This window comes from Pelecanus crispus, chromosome Z, assembly GCF_030463565.1.
Source record: "Pelecanus crispus isolate bPelCri1 chromosome Z, bPelCri1.pri, whole genome shotgun sequence".
Classification (NCBI taxonomy): Eukaryota; Metazoa; Chordata; class Aves; order Pelecaniformes; family Pelecanidae; genus Pelecanus; species Pelecanus crispus.
Window position 1 is genome coordinate 79,028,593 of NC_134676.1, and position 18,594 is coordinate 79,047,186.

The 18,594-nt window shown below is 39.1% G+C and overlaps 1 protein-coding gene across 2 annotated transcripts in view; it reads left to right on the forward strand.

Annotated features, from left to right (window-relative positions):
• Window positions 1-18,594, forward strand: part of RASGRF2 (Ras protein specific guanine nucleotide releasing factor 2) — a 140,187-nt gene that overhangs the window by 107,839 nt on the left and 13,754 nt on the right. For both annotated transcript variants that reach the window (XM_075726430.1, XM_075726431.1), the window contains exons 18-19: window positions 2,980-3,086; window positions 15,959-16,071. In XM_075726430.1, the coding sequence (XP_075582545.1) occupies window positions 2,980-3,086; window positions 15,959-16,071 (220 nt within the window). The remainder of the gene's footprint in view (window positions 1-2,979; window positions 3,087-15,958; window positions 16,072-18,594) is intronic.

Sequence of the window (18,594 nt, forward strand, 5' to 3'; positions counted from 1 at the left end):
CCTGATGGGCATTTTAATGATGTGGACGGTAACCGTCTCTACTGCGTGCTGTCAGTCCTGGCTCTTACTTCAGTTACAAGTCAGTTCAGGATGGAAAAGCTAAGAGCCAGCAGTGTGCTAAACACCATTCAACAGATTCACACTTTGCAATGTCTTCTGGTGATAGACCTAGAGATCATATGCTTCACTTCTGCAGATCTCTCCACACCAGTCAGTGATGACTTGCACATGTCTGTCTTCCTGATGGGCAGTTCTTCATCTTCATTTCTGTTGTAGTGCAAGTCTCCGGCATTGCCCAGAACATTATCACCACTTTTGGAAGTGGGAGTATAGTCAATCCCTTCGTCCTGAACTGTTCCATGTTCCTTCCATGTCTGTGCAGAAGCATTTGATTGGAAATAACACAGTAGATCACAGAAGAGGAACAGAGGCAGAGGCTTCTTTTTCTGAACATTACAAGTCCCAGTAGTTTTGTCCTGCTCCATCCTCAGTTGCCCCAGGAAGGTCCAAGGACCCCATGTATTATTCTTCAGGATAACTGGCTCTGGCTTAAGGTCTAACTCTACTGAGCTGTTGTCAAAGCTACTGAATCCGGAGCCTACCTCAGGTCTACTGTTACTCAAAACAAGTCGTGAGGGAAAGCCTTGAGGTGAAGCCAAACATCCAAATGGAAGGACGCTAAGCCAGTGTACAGAGAACAGTGGGTATTCCACTCCATTCCATTTCCATAAGAAAATGTCATAAATGTGATCTTCTTTAAAATCAAACTGCAGATTTAAGTCTTGAACAGTGAGGGTTGCTTGAGGACTTGTGGATTCTTTCTTGTTTTTATAAAGAACAATAAATTATAAATGTTGTGTGAAGAAAGAAGGAAACACATCCTGGCTTTCCAAGTTGTTTAGTATTTAAAAACAAGGTCAGAATGGAGCTCATAGATTTCTGGTTTTATTTTGAAAAAAATATATTTTGCTGACTTATTTATTTGAAGTCTTGTACCTGAAGATGTACAATGAATCACCCACTTGGAATTAAATTCACATGTGCATCTACATTCAGCTAAGTTCTTTTCTTACAAAACTGGAGATCTCCATTTATAGGTTCAAGACATCAACATTAGGTACTGGCGATGTGGATCTGAGTGAACATGTTGCTTATTCTCCACAACAAGCTAATTACTGCTTAAAAATTGATGAAATTCTGAGGACCATAGAAGTTTACTGAAGTGGTCTCCGGAGATTTTCCTTTTTCCTTCCTTGCTCTTTTTATTCTTTTTGCAGCTAACTGAAAACTGTCTCTGTAGGTTTCTTTCTGTTTTTCCTTCCAGCTTACTGAAACTTCCTTTCCTTAATGTTACTTTGATAAAGACTCCACTGCTTTAGTATATAATTTTCATTGTGACTTTCATTGCTGCAATTAAGTGGCTAATTGAACAGTTTTTAATGTGTATGCCTAATTGCTTCTGCAAGAGGTTAACTGTGAAAGGCATGGAAAATTAACACACAAAATGTTGCCTAGGTTACCTTTTACTGAGTAAAGCCTCAGAGATTTTGTGTACTTCACTGTTTATGGGCAATGAAGCTCCTGAAGATGTTTTAAAATGAAACTGCCTTTGATATTGAATCTTAGGTGTCAACTACAGTGTAATATGCCATACTGTAAAAAACTTCCATGAAAAATAAGTGTAGAAAATACATTTGGGGTTTGGGGTCCAACCTGCAGTAAAAGATTAAAAAAAAAAAAAAAAAAAAAAAAAAGGTAAAAAGACTGCAGTTAAACTTCTTGTCCTGTGTATTTTTCCAAAAATATAGAGCAGCAATTTGGATTTTTTGGATTTTCTTTAATAAAAATAGAGCAAAACTAATACTAGCCTCTAAGAATACCTCTAGTGGGTTTCTCACAGAATAAATAGAAGTTTAATCTGCTTTTGCTATTTATAATAAAACACAGGCTTTAGAACAGCTTTTATGCCAAAAAAATAGTAAAGTACTGGTCATATGGAAGAGTGTTTCCAGTTGTTTCTTGGACTCTGCACTGAGTGAAATGGAAAGCAGCACAGTGTAAGATCAAATCTAACAGAAACTTAGACAAATGTAAACTTCTCAAGTGTATCTTCAGAGTTATAAATTGTTTAAAAAATTTGAGGGTTTAATGTAATTATTTTATTAAAATGTAATAATTATTTTATTGTACAGATTGTATTTATGATAGAGTTAAGGCAGAATGAGAAGAGAACAAAGCAATAGTGTGAATGTAGGAAGAAACTTTCTTGTTTGTTTTTGAAACCATTTCTTTATAAGTAAATACTGCTGACTAAAAAAGTTGTGCTTACAAGATGTGTGGGGAAATGCTGCAGTTAGCAAATCCTTATTTTCAGGCAGCTGGGGTTGTAAATGTGTTTTCTGTATACCTTCCCACTTTCTTGTCACCCCAGTGGTAAAAAACCAAAAAGCTTATTTGAACAGTCTCTGTTGACTAGTATAGCCTGTACAATACTGTTCTTACAAAGGAACATTTCTTGTGTTTACCTTCTCCTCTGTGTTTAAACTGCTATCCTTCCCTATTTCTTTACCACTTCTGCAATTTACCTCTTTCCACTTTCTAAATCATACTCACTTTCTTTCTGTAATCTGCTTGATTATAGGCCCTGTACATTTTTGGTCTGGTTCTGGTTTGTACTGTTATTTTCTTCCATACTGGAGGGACATCTGATGTTAATGATGCAGGCAAATATTCTTCATCATTCTAAAACTTAATGCTGACCCAAGGAGGTGTCTGTATTAGTTATGATGGGCAGGGTTTTATTCTACTGGTCTTGCAGAATTTCAGCAGTCTAAATGGTCATATTTGAAAGTCTATATAGGCATCTTTCCTTTTATTACACATAAATGGTCTATGAGCTTTCAGTTTATCGAAGTTATTCATACTGTATTTGAATTTTTGCTACCTCCATTAACTTTAATGTGTGTTTTTTCCACACAGGATTTAACAATTCTGAACGCATGTGCGACAAAGAGTTCATAATACGCAGAGCAGCCACGAACCGTGTCCTGAATGTCTTGCGCCACTGGGTCTGCAAGCATTCTCAGGTATTCTTCTGTTGCACCCCTCTTCTCTCCATCTGTAATACGTCTGCATTCTCCCTACAAAATATTTTTAGGCAGTGCTGCTGTATAGTGTAGCAGGGGCCAAACAGCCTGAAAAATCAGTGCTGTAAAGATAATATGGAAAATTAGCTTGTAAAAACACACTGTTAAGTGAAGAACCCTTCATCTAGCCTTGAAAAGCTCTCAGGGAAATATCCAGTTACAATATTATTCCTGATAACATTGTCTGTGAGTGCTTTATTGTTGTAATATGTGGTGAAATACATAAGCAGGTTGGATTAATCTTTCAGATTATCAGTGTTCATGCTACAGGCAGCTTGGTTCAGTTACTTTGACTGAATGTGCGTAGAGATATTTATTTATTTGTTCTGAATTGTATACAGAAAGAGACACCACTCCTTCATGTTGGTCTTTCCACAACCATGACAGGACTGTGGGTCTGATATGTAATCATAAAACTGTGTTGGCAGAGAGAAGGAAAAATCCTGGATAGCTAGTAGAATTTCAGAGATAACCATGTCCTTTAAGCTGCCAGGTGAGAGAAATGTTGGAAGATTTTGGTATGTGTGTAGAAAACTAACAGGAAAATTATTGAAAGAAACAAAGGGAAGAAAAAGAAGAGGGATGGAGAGAAAGAAGGAAGGAAGGAAAGAAAGAAGGAGGGCAGGTAAGAGAAAGAATGAGAGCACATTGGAAGCAAATGAAAGATTTTTGTTACGGCTTGGACAGATGGTACTTCATGGCAATTATAGACTGCTTTGTCACATGCTAATAATCAAGAACACTTGATATAAAAAGGGTTTATTGCACAGCTAACTGCAGCAATGTCAAATTGAATTCCCTTTTTTCCATGTAATAGGTTTAATTTTCATAGAGCTTAAGTTTGCTAGAGAATGAAGTCTTTAAGACATGCACAAGTGGGAAAATTGGTTGTGTTTGAAAAGCTGAACAGCCCAGCAGAGATTAATGAAACCTCTCTCTCTTGGTATCATGGGAATGATCAAACATTTCTAGTTATGGAAAAACCTATGTATACCAAGTTGTCTTTGACTGCCTGTTAAATGAAAATCATTGCATGGCAAAATCTTGAGCTGTAACAGGAAAGACAGAAGTCTGTTACTGCTGTTCTGTGTTATGGTAGTGTACTGTATGTGCTTACTGTGTCCCTGCCACAGTTCATATTAAGTAATTGCTATGAGTTGAGTTGACCCTCTGTACTAATTAAAAGATGGTAAATTAATGTCGTTGTGAAAATGTTAGGAGTCATCAGACTTTGCTCTACACTAATCAACTGACTACAACTAGTTAGACTGAAGTTTAAGTTTCAGAGCTGACCCTGATTGACTTGTGACGATTCTCTATCAAAAACACAAAGTAACGGTGAAGAGTGCAAGCATACTCTGTCATTGTAGCAATTTACCAAAAACAGACTCTCTCCTTAAAAATACAAGTGTTCTCTGTTTCCATTTCAAAAGTACCCATGATATGCAAAAATATAATATTGTCCTGAACACTTTTGTACCTACTTTTGCATAATGTTTACAATTAGTATTCTCTTAAAAATATTAAGAGGACAAAGGTAATGAGTGAAAATTCAACACTGTGCATTTTCAAAGAGGAAGCTATTACCTGGAATCCCTAGTCACTCACTGCCTTTTATTTTTTCCGTGGCAAGGGTGGCAGATTTTAATTCTCTAGCTCTCCTAATCCAGTGTTGCAGTACAGCAAATATTTTAAAATGCAAGGGCTTTGGCACAGAAACTAATGAATGCTACAGCAACAGAGCATGTAATCAGCTTTTTGTGTTGTTTACTTGTGAGACTAGGGAAACAGAAAGGACAAAAGACCTCAGCAAACCATAAATGACTGACTAGTTTCTGCCAAAAAAATATGGGACAGGACTGTGTTAAGGAAGGCAAGTGAAGAATTACTGTCTGGCCAAATAGGATGAAACGCTGGCAGTAAAGATGTATAGTCCTGAGAGAGCAGTAGCTCAGAGCCTCATTTTACAATAACACCACAAACTGCAAGCCAGAGAACCCTTAGCCACCAGTGTCTGGTGGAGAAATGCTTATTAGATTTCCAAAATGACAAAACAATGTAAGTATTACAATTCTGAGATCAACAGACCTGCCAAAAACTTTATTACATTTTAAGGTATTTGCATCATTCTCTGGCTACTTAATGCATTTGAGATGTCCTTCACTTTCATCAGCAGCCAAGGGCAGGTTTTATTCTCTTTAGAAAAAAAAAAGTTAAACTAAGTTGATATTCGCAAAGATGAACATACAAATTGCTATGCTTTGCTGATACTGTTTTCTTTCCACTTCGCTTTGAATTTGCTTTTGCTGCCAAAAGTCCCAACATCAAGTAGGCAATTTGTGTCCTCTGTGGGAGAAGCTTCTCCCACTGTATGGTAGACTGTTTTCCTTGTGATGTGCCTGAGATCCTTGTGGTCATTGCTAGCCTGCACCACTGTAAAAGGTGACCTGCTCTGCAGATTTTTTCTGCCAAAATGCCATTTCCTTATTACTAGATGTAACAAGAAGCAAAGGCTAGATGGGTAGCCGGCTTTCTTTAGTTCTCTCTTAGGGTGCAAGATGGTACTACAGACATGCTTAGTGTTGCAGCCTGCAAGTAACTCTGCAGCATAACTAACTCTGTTCTGGTGCTCTCTGATCCACCAGTGATGGTCAATTCTCTACAAGTTATTTGTCTTCCTAAATTATTGTACTGATTTTTCATGTTCTAGTGCCCAGAGCACCTGAGGTTCTGCACAGTGACATAGGAGTGTGTGGGCTATGTTCAGAAATGTGTGCAATGTAAAGAGACTAACGTACAACCATCTATTAAAAGTGCTCTTACATATATCATCCCACTTAGTTATTCCCTGCCCTCCACCCCTCCCTCTGGATCCCTTTGGCTTGCTTTAGTTTGCTGCTCTCAAGCGTATAATAACATGGGTCAGGGTTAGTGCAAGAACCGAGGGATAGAGGAATCATCCAAACAAATGGTTCAAAGTCTGGTATTTCCTCATTTTTCTCTAGCAAATCCTTGGCCAGGGTTTGGAGGGTCTTCCCTCTGCTGCACTATGGAATGAATTAGCTTCCTACAGTATCTTGCAACTTTGTCAAAACCACAGTTGTGGATGTTGCAGGGTTGCTGTTTAAGGCATATGGTTTTTAAAATTTATCTGAGCATGGACAGTATTTAATACGTAAACTTCTCTGTGGCCAGAAAACAGGATCATTAAAATTAACAATTCAGCTTATTCAGTGAGGATGTGATTTCATAAAGTGGTTTTGTTACCTTGAAATCATACTAAACAATGCTTAGAAAAAGGATTAATTATTTTTAAAACTTGGGTCATACACTGTACAACCCTCACTTAAATTCCAAGCTCTTTCAGGAGGGCAGAAGAAACTAATTAATGTCACCAGGAGCTCCCAAGGCACAGATAAAAATTTGGAAAAAAACATCTTCACATAATGTGACACATACTTTTTGTTTTTACCACACTGAGCAAGAGGAATCAAACCTGTACTACTCATCAGCCAAAACAAGCACAGCGTGAAAGATGGCTCGTTTAGGTTTTCCAGGTTTTATTATTTACATTTTTGTTCTTTTCATTCCCTATCCCTTCTCTCTTTTTCCCCTACTCTTCTCTGTCTTTTTCATTCAGCCACCTACAACCCAACAAAGCTTTCTTTTTGCCCAAAATAACAGCAGAATGTTCATGTTTACATTTTGGTTTTAAAATGTAATTGAGAGGAACAGCGTAGGATTCTCCTGTTGTAAACAATGAAAACAACAATGATGAGGCAGATAGTCATTGTGAAGACAAGAGCATTGATGGGAATGGAAAGGGCTTGCAAGGATAAAACTCCCACCGATTCCTGTAGAGATGGAAAAATAGGAAGGAAAAAGGAGGCCAAGAGGAGAAAGTCTTTCTATGATTTTCATTATCCTAGTCAGGTCTTGCAGCCTCATTTCTTTGTTTAACAATACTTCCCATGTCTTTTATCTCAACACTTCATGTTACAAAATCAAGTCTTTTCTGCTTCTGTGGCAAGCAGATTGAAATGGAGCTTGTCCAAGGAGAAAGCTTTCGCATCTGCTGATGAAGAAAGAGAGGCAGGGCTTCTCCAGACTTCCCAGTTTTGATTGAATGACAGCTGGGTGCTTGTTCCAGTTGGCTTCTTTGAAGATCTCAGCTGGAATGAATTGGTAAATCTTAAGTCTCATGCAAACTAAATGGCTTCCAGACAGTGTCAGTGAGTTATGAAGTTACCACAAGATCTGGGGAGAACATCAAGGCTTGAATTTTGAGAGTATAGGCATGATCTTGTGCCTGATGCCTGTCTTGCTCCAGCTGGCAATAATACTAAAATAATCTACTGCAAGTAAATTTCTTGCTAATACAGACAAAGCTGGTTGGGTTTTGAACAGAAAGTTTTGCAGATGTAGTTATTGATAGCACTTAGGGATTATAGAGGACACCTGTATACAGAGAATTGTCCAAGCAAAGATGATTTCAGTTACTTAAAAATACTTCTAGTGTACATGAATTCCATTTTGTACATTGGAATAACAAAAAAGATAAAAATTCCTTTATATGTGCCCCACTTGGCTCATGTTTAAAGGCATAAAGTAATGAATATGATGCCTGGCAAAGTTATAGTAAGTTTAGTGTAGAAATGTGAACAAATTACACTTAAGCCACACTTACTGTATGATAGCAAGATGTGCTGTATTTTAACTACATTTCAAATAAACCCCTAGGATGCATGGCCTCTGTCTTGAACAGCAAAGAAATTTCTGGGGTTCTTTCTGAAATAAAAAAACATCATGATACAAATTGTGAACTGAAGAAACAGAGAGATTGCCCCAGAGAGAGGCAGAGCAAGGGAACCCTGAGTGAACCCTCCAGCATACCATTGGTCACTTAGTGAAGAAATCCAGTTTGCATAAACTTATGTCCTTTGCAGAATACAGTTATGTATTGAATAGCAATGCACTTAATTGTTGCTATGGTCTGTCCAAACATCGCAGAAGCATAAGGGTTTGCTATACCGTGACCCTTCAGGGAATGTGAGTCACCCCTAAAACAGTAGCCAAGCTTGCAGTTACAGTCAGTCAAACTAATTAGTGGTACTCTATACCCACTTCTGCTGGAGCCTGACAGGTCCTTCTTCACTCAGGTCTTTCTGCAAAGCTCTTGAACATACTACACCCTAGGACTTAGAGGCAGTGATCTCACATTTCCTACCTGTTCTGAATGCTTTAATCTGACAATATATAGTGGCTAGATTCTTCTTTCAAGGTTTCTTTATACTACAGGGTTACACAGTGCTTGGGTAAGGGGAGGTTTATATTGTATGTGCTGAGAATTACTCAGTCATGTTCTTAACATAGCTTGTACTTTTAATCTGATTATATTCCATCAGGAGTGACAGGCTAACACTGATACTGTACAGCCAGGACTGGCACTCTTACCCAAATCATGACTGTCTCTTCGCACTTGAAACCAACTGGAAGACAAAGCTGTTGTCCTTTGCTTGCTTCTTGAAGTAAGCCAGACTTACTTCAAGCTCAAGGATGAATTTTCCTGATGTCTTTTATCTCTGCCTTCCACATGTGTAAATGTGTTGCTGCAGGTGAATTTATAACCATTTCCCTCAGCGCAATTGTATATGATAGCTGAAGTGTCCTTTTTTACTGGAAAATGAAATACAGTTTTAGAGCACTGCAGCACTTGGGTAACTCCAGTTAACTGACAGAATTCGATCTGTGTAGAAGATTAAGAGTCACTCCACTGATGTGATTGAAATAATTATCTGTTTACACTTTGGCATGAGAGCAGGTATATTAAAATCATAGGGCAAACCCCATCTGTTTAAAAATATTCCAAATTCCTTGTAAACAGCCCTTCAGTAGATCCATCTCCCCTCCTGGATATCTCCAATACTGGGCTCCCAGCAGGATTTTCTCATTAGCCTGTCACTTTGAAGTAATCAGTTACAGCCAGTAGCAGTGCTAGTCTTTCTCAGTGTCTGTGCCCATCTGCTATTTTCAGTTTGCTGCTGTAGTTGGGGGCAAAGGGCAATGAGTCTGCACACAGTATCTCCACTTCGTATGAGTGCTCATAGACATCCAAAACCTGACTTTAGCTTTACATGCAGATTTTCCTCCCTTTCATGTCTGACATTTTTAATCCTCCATTAGATATTTCTGCTCCTTTCACTAATTTAACTCTTCCTTCCTCTTCCTCAGAGCATTTTCTCTTTCAGATGCCTCTTAAAAATTTCCCATCTGCAGCTATTATGTGAAAGTCCCACCAGTTTCTGTCTTTGCCTGACATTTCTTCTTACTTGGTATCTCTGCTTACTTCATGTTCTGTTTTAGAAATGTGACCACTTCTTGTTCTTTTCCCATGTTTCTCTTTTCTGCTTCTCCCTGTTCCATCTAACACATTCCTCTTCAGTTTCTTTTATTTGTGGTTTGTGGATTGAAAAATTCTCCTTATGTAGTTATTGACAAGATGAAAAGAAGTGTCTAGGAAAAGATTTCAGTGCATTGAGTCTTCTTGCTTGTAGTGATAATGTCAGCTACATCTGGGAGCATCTGTGAAAAGACCATGGACTGTGCGTGCCAAGGCTGGGAATCTGAATTGGAAAGCAGTCAGCTCCCTTCCTTCCCTGCCTGAAAAAAGGCTTCTAGCCTGGGAGGCACTCTCAGTCAGCTGGCTAGAGCCATCCCCCCGTCCATGATGAGCCCTGCCAGCTCGGGCTGTGATACTCAGATGGGTGGCACGTTCCACTGATGGTGGCCAGAGCATCTGGAGAACTTTCTATTCTCAGATCTCCTCAGAGCATAATACTATGTAACAGAAAATTAGAATTAAAAAGAGAGAAACTAATAAAATGAATCCAAATGCATCCAGTGAAGACTGTCATGAGGGAGTAGTGCTACATTTATCCTGACAACTTGTACTCCTCCTCCTCCCCTTCACATGGCAATCACAGGGTGCCAAAGCCAGTCTGCCAGTTGGCTTTTTTGCCTTGCAAGCAGGTGCCTGAGGAGTTGAAAAGTTGGCTCTAGTTTCAGAGCTGAACTTAGGTGAGATTATTTTTACATGAAGCATGCAGGGTTATGTTGAAGTTGGATGACAGAACTCTGTGAAAGGGTTCCCTCTAGAATTTCTTTGTGGTTTCTCCATGCACAGTTCCTTACCCTCTCCCCTCCTGCCCTCTCCTTCTCTCCCCCCAGTGTTTTCTGTAATCCTTATCACTGCCATACTCAAATATAAATTAGGTTCACAGGGTTTAGCTCCCTTTTATTTGTCTGTATTATTCAATGTTTCCTCATATTGTTTAAATGAAGAATGCTTCCTCTCACTTAGGAGGATTTAAAGAAAGAGGGGAGGAAAGGCTTTTGGGGTTTCACTAAGCCCACATCAAAACATGAAAATTATATTCTTATATTCTAACCATGATAGTAAACCTACATATTTCTAGTTGTACCTCATCAGCATAGCTAAGTTTTCTTTTTCTGGCTTTCTGCTGCCTCTGCTACAGTCTGTTTTCTTCTGGCCAGTGATTACAAATCCATCATCCCCTCTTTTTTTTTTTTTTACTCAGCTGGAATAGGTTGCTTCTGAAGCATTTCTCATACTGCAGCAGAGCTTTCCTAGCCCCTCCTGGCAAGGGAATGTGCTTGCACTTCATAAAGAGAACATTGCTGTCTAATCCTGTGCATGGTAGAGATCAACTGGCTGGTTATAACTCTACTTAAAATGCAATCATGCTGACTTTGGTGCTCTGTAGTTACAAAGGAGGCTTTTGCTTTTATAGTGCAGGTGGGTGACAGCAAAATTAATACACTTCTCTCTGTCGCTGCAGTCTTCTACTGCTGGAAACCTCATTAAGTGGTGCTGAACATGGTGCACGGTGCTTTTGATCAGTTAGGAACTTAGTACAGCCTATTCTTATCTTAGGTGACTCCAGGGCAGACCTACTTAACTCATCAGCTGTCATTTTTTCTATATCTGCACTTTTCATAAGCAGTTTTGCAGTATAAATATTAAATAAATAGGGAAGAAATATCTTTTCCCGTTACTGACAGTAATGGACTTAAAAATAAAATTTTAAATTTTGCTTGGAAATCTTAGTTAATTTCTCTGCTTAAGTCAAATGAAAATCTGAATAAGACCCACAAATCTTTAGGCAACTATAGACTCTGAAATGGATTAGAGGTACATGCCCTCTCATGAAGGATTAGACCACTATCAAATTTAAATGTGCTGGCTGGAAAATTGAGTGGTTGCTGTCTGACTGTATTCTGTGATATGTAAATTTCAACTAAAAGTCTCCTTGAACTTTGGGGTAGTCTAACACATGCAGCAATTTAAATGTAAGCCAGTACAGAATCATAGAATCATAGAATGGTGTGGGTTGAAAGGGACCTTAAAGATCATCTAGTTCCAACTCTCCTGCCATTGGCAGGGACACCTTCCACTAGACCAGGTTGCTCAAAGCCCCATCCAGCCTGGCCTTGAACACTTCCAGGGGTAGGACATCCACAATTTCTCTGGACAACCTGTTCCAGTGTCTCACCACCTTCATAGTGAAGAATTTCTTCCCTATATCTAATCTAAATCTACCCTCTTTCAGTTTAAAGCCATTACCCCTTGTCCTATCACTACATGTCCTTGTAAAAAGTCCCTCTCCAGCTTTCTTGTAGGCCTCCTTCAGGTACTGGAAGGCTGCTATAAGGTCTCCCCAGAGCCTTCTCCAGGCTGAACAACCCAAAGTCTCTCAGCCTGTCTTCATAGGAGAGGTGCTCCAGCTCTCTGATCATCTTCATGGCCCTTCTCCAGACTCGATCCAACAGGTCCACGTCCTTCTTATGTTGGCGGCCCCAGAGCTGAACACAGTACGCCAGGTGGGGTCTCACCAGAGCAGAGTAGAGGCAGAGAATCACCTCCCTTGAGCTGCTGGTCATGCTTCTTTTGATGCAGCCCAGCATATAGTTGGCTTTCTGGGCTGCAAGCACACATTGCTGGGTCATGTTGAGCTTCTCATCAACCAACACCCCCAAGTCCTTCTCCTCAGGGCTGCTCTCAATCCATTCTCTGCCCAGCCTGTATTTGTGCTTGGGATTGCCCTGACCCATGTGCAGGACCTTGTACTTGGCCTTGTTGAACCTCATGAGGTTTGCACAGGCACATGTTCTCAAGCCTGTGAAGGTCCCTCCGGATGGCATTTCTTCTCTCTAGTAAATGAACTACACCACTCAGCTTGGTGTCATCTGCAAGCTTGCTGAGGGTGCCCTCAATCCCACTGTCCACATTGCTGACAAAGATGTTAAACAGTGCTGGTCCCAATACCAACCCCTGAGGAACGCCACCTGTCACTGGTCTCCACCTGGACATCGAACCATTGACCACAACTTTTTGAGTACAACCATCCAGCCAATTCCTTATCCACCAAGTGGTCCATCCATCAAATCCATGACTCTCCAATTTAGAGACAAGGATGTCATGTGGGACAATGTCAGTAGTGGATTTACTCAGATTTGCCAGCCTTCACTGCTGAGGATGGTGGCAGGGTCTTGTTGTGAGTCCTTCCAATGGCCGGAAGAAATAGTGAAACATATTAACAGGTGATACAACAGACAAAAATGTCACAATAGTGGTCTAAAATTATATATAGAGATGGGGTATACATATATATACACAATATATCTAGACCTATATATAGCTACATATTGATCTATATCTGCCTGTACTATAAATAGATATAATATACATATGTAATATAATAATATATTCATATATAATGCCCATAATACAGGTAGATATAATCTGCATTTATTTATAGTTATTTATCTATAAATTATATTTTGAATTGGTTGCTGAGTATTTTGGTGTCTGTATAATTCACGTTAACCTTTCTACATACAGTTAAGTATATGTACATGTTTAAGTGCAATGATTTCCCTCAATTTTTTACATATTGCTCATTACACTGGAATCTCAGTACCCCATAGATCATGAACTTCAATGGAAAAATAGATTAGCTCTCCAGTTTTCTTCTGAATCCCACCTTTTTTCATTTTTTTTCTCCTCACATTCTAAGAAGCAGCTGGAATGTTGCTATAAAAAAGAATATCTCCAGGAACAAAAAAGAGATTTTAAGCAGTAAGACAACAGCTGCAGAAATTGCATGGACATAGGCCCAGGTCTGTCTTGTGGGAAGGCTGTGCTGTGAAGTGACATCTTCTAGTTGTGGTCAGGCTGGCATGGAGGTGTGACAGCAGCTGGGACTGAAGGAATCACACAAACCAATGCATTCTCTGTCTATAATCCCTAATCAGACCCTGTCATCCATGATAGTTTGGGCTGGCTATGCTTGTAAAGGATCTAGGACTTCTCATTTTTTTGAGGTTAGAGAAGTGGATTTTTCCACCATAAAGTTTCTCCCAAAGCCAGTGTAACTGAAGTGGAAGATAGCCCTAACCCTAGGAACTAGGTGTTCATATAGCTTGCCAACAGTATGAGTTTTTCCAGCAATTCCAGGGCTACTATCTTGTGGAGATTACTCAACAAACATGTTTTGCTGTTAACATACAATGTATTAATTCCATCACTTATAAGAATTAGCTTGTAAACCTGCAAAACTCAAAAGTGCTTCTGTTTTGCTGAGTCTGATATTCATAGGTGAGGCTTCCCCATTGTGATTCACAAATTAAATAACTTTTAAAATACAGACTCTTTTGGTGATAAATTTGGTTGCAATAAAGCAAGACTTCTTGAGAAAAATTGTCCTGTAATGAAAATAATGCACCAATTATGGTTTGAAAAACATACTTGGAAATAAAATCCTGATCGTGTTGTTGAGATCTGCCCATTTACAGTGACAGGTGAGAATTTTACCCAACATGCTAAATGAGGATGTTAGGTTTGTCAGCTCTGGCATACCTTCTCTGTTCATTGATATTTTTGCAGCATGACTAGCAAAGATACCCAGCTTCTTCTGTAGAGAGGCCACCATCAAACTATACGACAGACAATACTATTATTAATTATGCTGGTTGCTTAAGTTTGTGCAGACTCAAGGTTTCTCCTTTAGCTAAATTTTGATAGTTTCATATTCTAAATAGTTTTCTTTTAAAAATCACTGGAGGCAACAGTACTCGTAGTTTAGTTACATTCCTCATGCTTTCACTGATTAGACCTATTTCCGTACCCTAAATGAATAAATAAAAATCTCTGTCTTCTTTTGTAAATAGGCTAAAACAGTTCCTAAAGGAGGCATGTTGAACAATGGCTACAGAAAACTTATTTTATAAAACAAACACAATGCAGTGTGTTTCCAGAACTATTCTTTTGCTAGTTTTTGAGGCATGTGTAACCATTCAAAGCCTAATACTGCACAGGTTCCTCTTCTTCAACATCCTTTACTATGGACAAACATCACAAAAAACTAAGACACAGATACTAGTTGGTTTCAAAATATGAATTAGGTCTGGCCAAGTTAAGAAGACTTTTGAAGGTTAAAAAGGGATGCTTGTAACAGGAGGGAAATGTCCAGGGCATTGCCGGTGGGTGACAGCAGGGTATTTCTGAGTGCTGACATTTTTGAGCAATAAGCTTTCTCAAAAAGTGCTATAAGCATGGCTGTGACACCACTTTTGTTAACAAACATGCATCCTCCTCCTCGTCCTAAGTATTTAATCTCTTTTCCACACTAAGCATCACCTTCCTTTGTGACTTTTGGTGCACTCTGATGCTCCCACATCCCTCAAGGGAAATGCATGGTGTGAGGACATGTGTCTCCACCAGGGGTGGTTCTCCTCAGAGACACGTATCTCCAGAAATCCTGTCAATTTAGGATCCTGTCACAACAGAAAGGGTTGTAGCTGATTCTTTGGGAAAATTAACACTTCCCAGTTTGAATAACTTTGTGGCTTCTGTTCCCATGGAAACAAGCAGGGGCTTGCCACAAACACAGTCTTGTTTGCAATAACTGTGGGTTATCAAGGAAGATCTATGATGCACTAGATGACTGAAGGTTTTGGGTTTCATTTTCTTAGCGAAATGCAGTTTTCTTATCAAAATGCTAGCTTTGAGCTCAGCAAAAGCATTTTTGGAGTCTACTCCTGTAAATTTCCACCTTAAAGTTTGTACATTGTTCTATTCTTTGATTTTCTCCAATATCAGAGATCAACAGAAATGGTTGTTGGGTTTTCCTGTGTCAGATATCAACCTACCTCAGAAATAATTAAAATGCTGAAGCTTTTACGTGGAGTGCCAGAGAGCACTAGTCTGTTTTATCGAGCTTGTTAGGTTGAGTACTCCACTACATGGAACAAAAAGCAGACCTTTCCAAAAGGGTGAGTATGAGATAAGAAATACCAGAGCGGGAGGCAGATAAACAGAGAACCTCAAAAAAACAGTGAAAAAACCACAGTGTTTAGCCTCTCTAGGCAGTGGTCTCAGTATTGCAAGTAAGCTTTTTCTGCTTTTATAGTCATCACAGGAGAAGAGAGGATAAGGCATTTTGTGGTTATTGGTGAGATGCAGTTCTTTCTTCAGAAGGGAAAGGTTAAGTGATTTGCCCATTTTCAGACAGAAGATAAAGGTTAGAAAAGGAGATAAATTACAGCCTTTATGGCTCCCACTTCTGTAGCCTGTTCACTACAAAAACTTTCCAATTTTTCTAAATATTTTCAAACCTAATAGCAAAAAAAAAAGGGGGGTGGGGGTGGGCAAAACTCACAAAAGTGTAGCCTTTGAGTTATTTGACCAACACTGTTAAAACAGAAGGTAGTAAAATCATTTACCTTTGCAGGATTTTGAGCTGAACAACGAGCTGAAAATGAATGTTTTAAATTTGCTGGAAGAAGTTTTGAGAGACCCTGACCTTCTGCCACAAGAAAGGAAAGCTACTGCAAATATATTGAGGTAAATCTGTTTCTACTAATTTAGTATGTTAACTACAGCATGTGAAATAGTTAGGGGATTATGCATCATCAAATTCACAGGGCTTGTTTTTTCTCCAGAGTATTCATTTTGAAGGTTTACTAAGTTTTATTAGCTATAAAACAGAGCATGTTTTAAGTTTCATTCATAAAAATACCTGTATTAGAAAAATTTGCTGCACAACAGCTGGCATCCATGGGTTCAGTCTTTATGCAGCAGGGAAAAATGCTGCCCAGTAAAGCAACAAGACCACTCCCTATAATACCTTGAGGAACTCCTGTCCCAGTAACGAGCCACCCACTCTGCTAAGCTCACAAGAGGCTGGTGATAGCCTAATGTGTCATGACATCCTAACAAGACCATGATTGCCCCTTCCTTTGTGAGGACACCATGACCAAAGTTCTTTGGACAGCTTATAGAAAGGAATTCTTGTTTAATTAGTGCCATGAAATAAAAGATCTTTAAGCTTCTGCATAACCAGGACTATTTAAATTAGGGTTAGAGCAACTTATTTTGTGCAGCGGTACTTCTCTGTGGTCTTGCCCACTGGTGGTCCCGGAGGCACCCAGAAGTGGTCTGCGAAAGGAGAGGCAGTTTTCACTTGACAATTTTTTTGTGCCAGAGGGTGTAACTCTGACCACAGAAGAGGCCTTTTTAAAGTAATCCTTATTTTAAACACTTCTGATTGAAACAAGAGATTATGATTTTCTACAACGATCATATTTTGTTTGCCTAAATGCTAATTACTTTACCTGTTTGCTGTCTCTTGCACATGGTTTAGTGGTGGACTTGGTAGCGTTAGGTTAATGGTTGGACTCGATGATCTTAAGGGTCTTTTCCAAGCTAAATGATGCTATGCTGTGATAATTAAAAAGTAACTGATTTGAAATAATTTGTAGAAACAGATTGCATTTTTTAAACCCCCTCTTTCATAGTCATCATCCTCACAGGGTTTCTGGAAAGTATTATGGCACTTTACAAGCAGGCAAGTAAAGCACAAATAAAATGACCTGTCCAAGTTCTCAGTGGGAGTTTCTGTTGGAAACAGGTAGAGAATGAAGATTTCCTGAGATATGGTCCTCAGCCAAGCCATTTTCATCAGGGTTTGAAGCTATGTACCCTGATTCTGCCAGATTTTTCAAACAACATAGTTTGATTGTAGATTTGATCATACAGAATCATAAGTACTTGGTTACAACTCACAAACTAGCACTGGAAAAAGACCCATTGGCAGCTCAGTATGCAGGACTAGTCCCTTTGACAGAATGCTGCATGGATGTCCCACTTTCCTTCAAAATGAGCCATGAAATTTAAGTCATGGCTAACATTAGTTATCAAAACTCCTTTACTGCTTTTCAAGACTGGCAATGCCGCTAATGTGTATGCATGCTGGACAACATGTATGTCAAATATTTCAATACTAATTCAATTTCAATTCAGTTTCAATACTATTTCAACACTAAGTCCAATAAGCATCAGCGACACAGTATTGCTGTCCCAAGGGTTCAGAAAACTGCTATGTTCCATTTTCTGTAGCAACCATATTTCAGCAGCAGCTGAAAGACTTCTATGTCCTATCCATGTGTTCATTATATACAAAAACTGCCCATAAACTTTCGAATAGAAGTTGTTGCATAAGTAAACTTTCAGACAGAGGCTGTTACATAAATACAACTTTCATAATTTAAACTGTAGCTAAGCTGCAGTCAACAGGACATCAGGATATAGTCTCCAAGTTAAAAATGTTATCACATAAAACAAACTGTCCCAAAGTCTTAGCTGAGCAAAACTGTAATCTGAAGCTCTTGGGCTTGTTCCCAGGCACACAGGAGGCAGTTATTTGCCAGGCATGTCAAATTCATTAACAGTTAGCTGGTAGGGAGAAATTAATTCTCCAGGAATGGGAACTGCTTCAGTAAACTTGTGAGAAAGAGTGTACCAGAGCAATTCTGATTTTGGACAAAAAATCACTCAGCTGGATGAAATACACAAAGGTGTCATATATCTCATCCTTTCACTGGAAGGAGGAGCTCTGGTTCTTAAATCACCTCGGGAAAATGGGTTGTCCAGTAATTAAGAGTAGTTTCCAAGCTTTCAAAAAGCACTGTAGTTACTCCTGAAGATATATTCTCAGCAAAGCTATATAGTTAACTGAGAAGAGGAAATTATAGTATTTAAGAAATAATCTGCAGTTGAATGGAGTTGTGTGTAACTGTAGATCTGTGCTAATGACACAGGGGTGCATTTTCCTTTACTCTTCCACAAGCCTTAATTTTTATCGCACATTAGGAATATTTATAAGCTTTAAAAAAACTGACCAAGTTGCTAGTCCTAAGCAGTGACTTGCTGTCCATGGAGACTGTGAACACACGCTTCTGGCTGCCTCAGGAACTGTCTCAGCTATTGGGGCAGCAAGCAGGCATCCTCCACTTCTCAGCTTGTTAGTGGATTCAGAGGTGGAACCAACTCCAGACTGTTCTTTGAAAACATCACTATTTAATAATT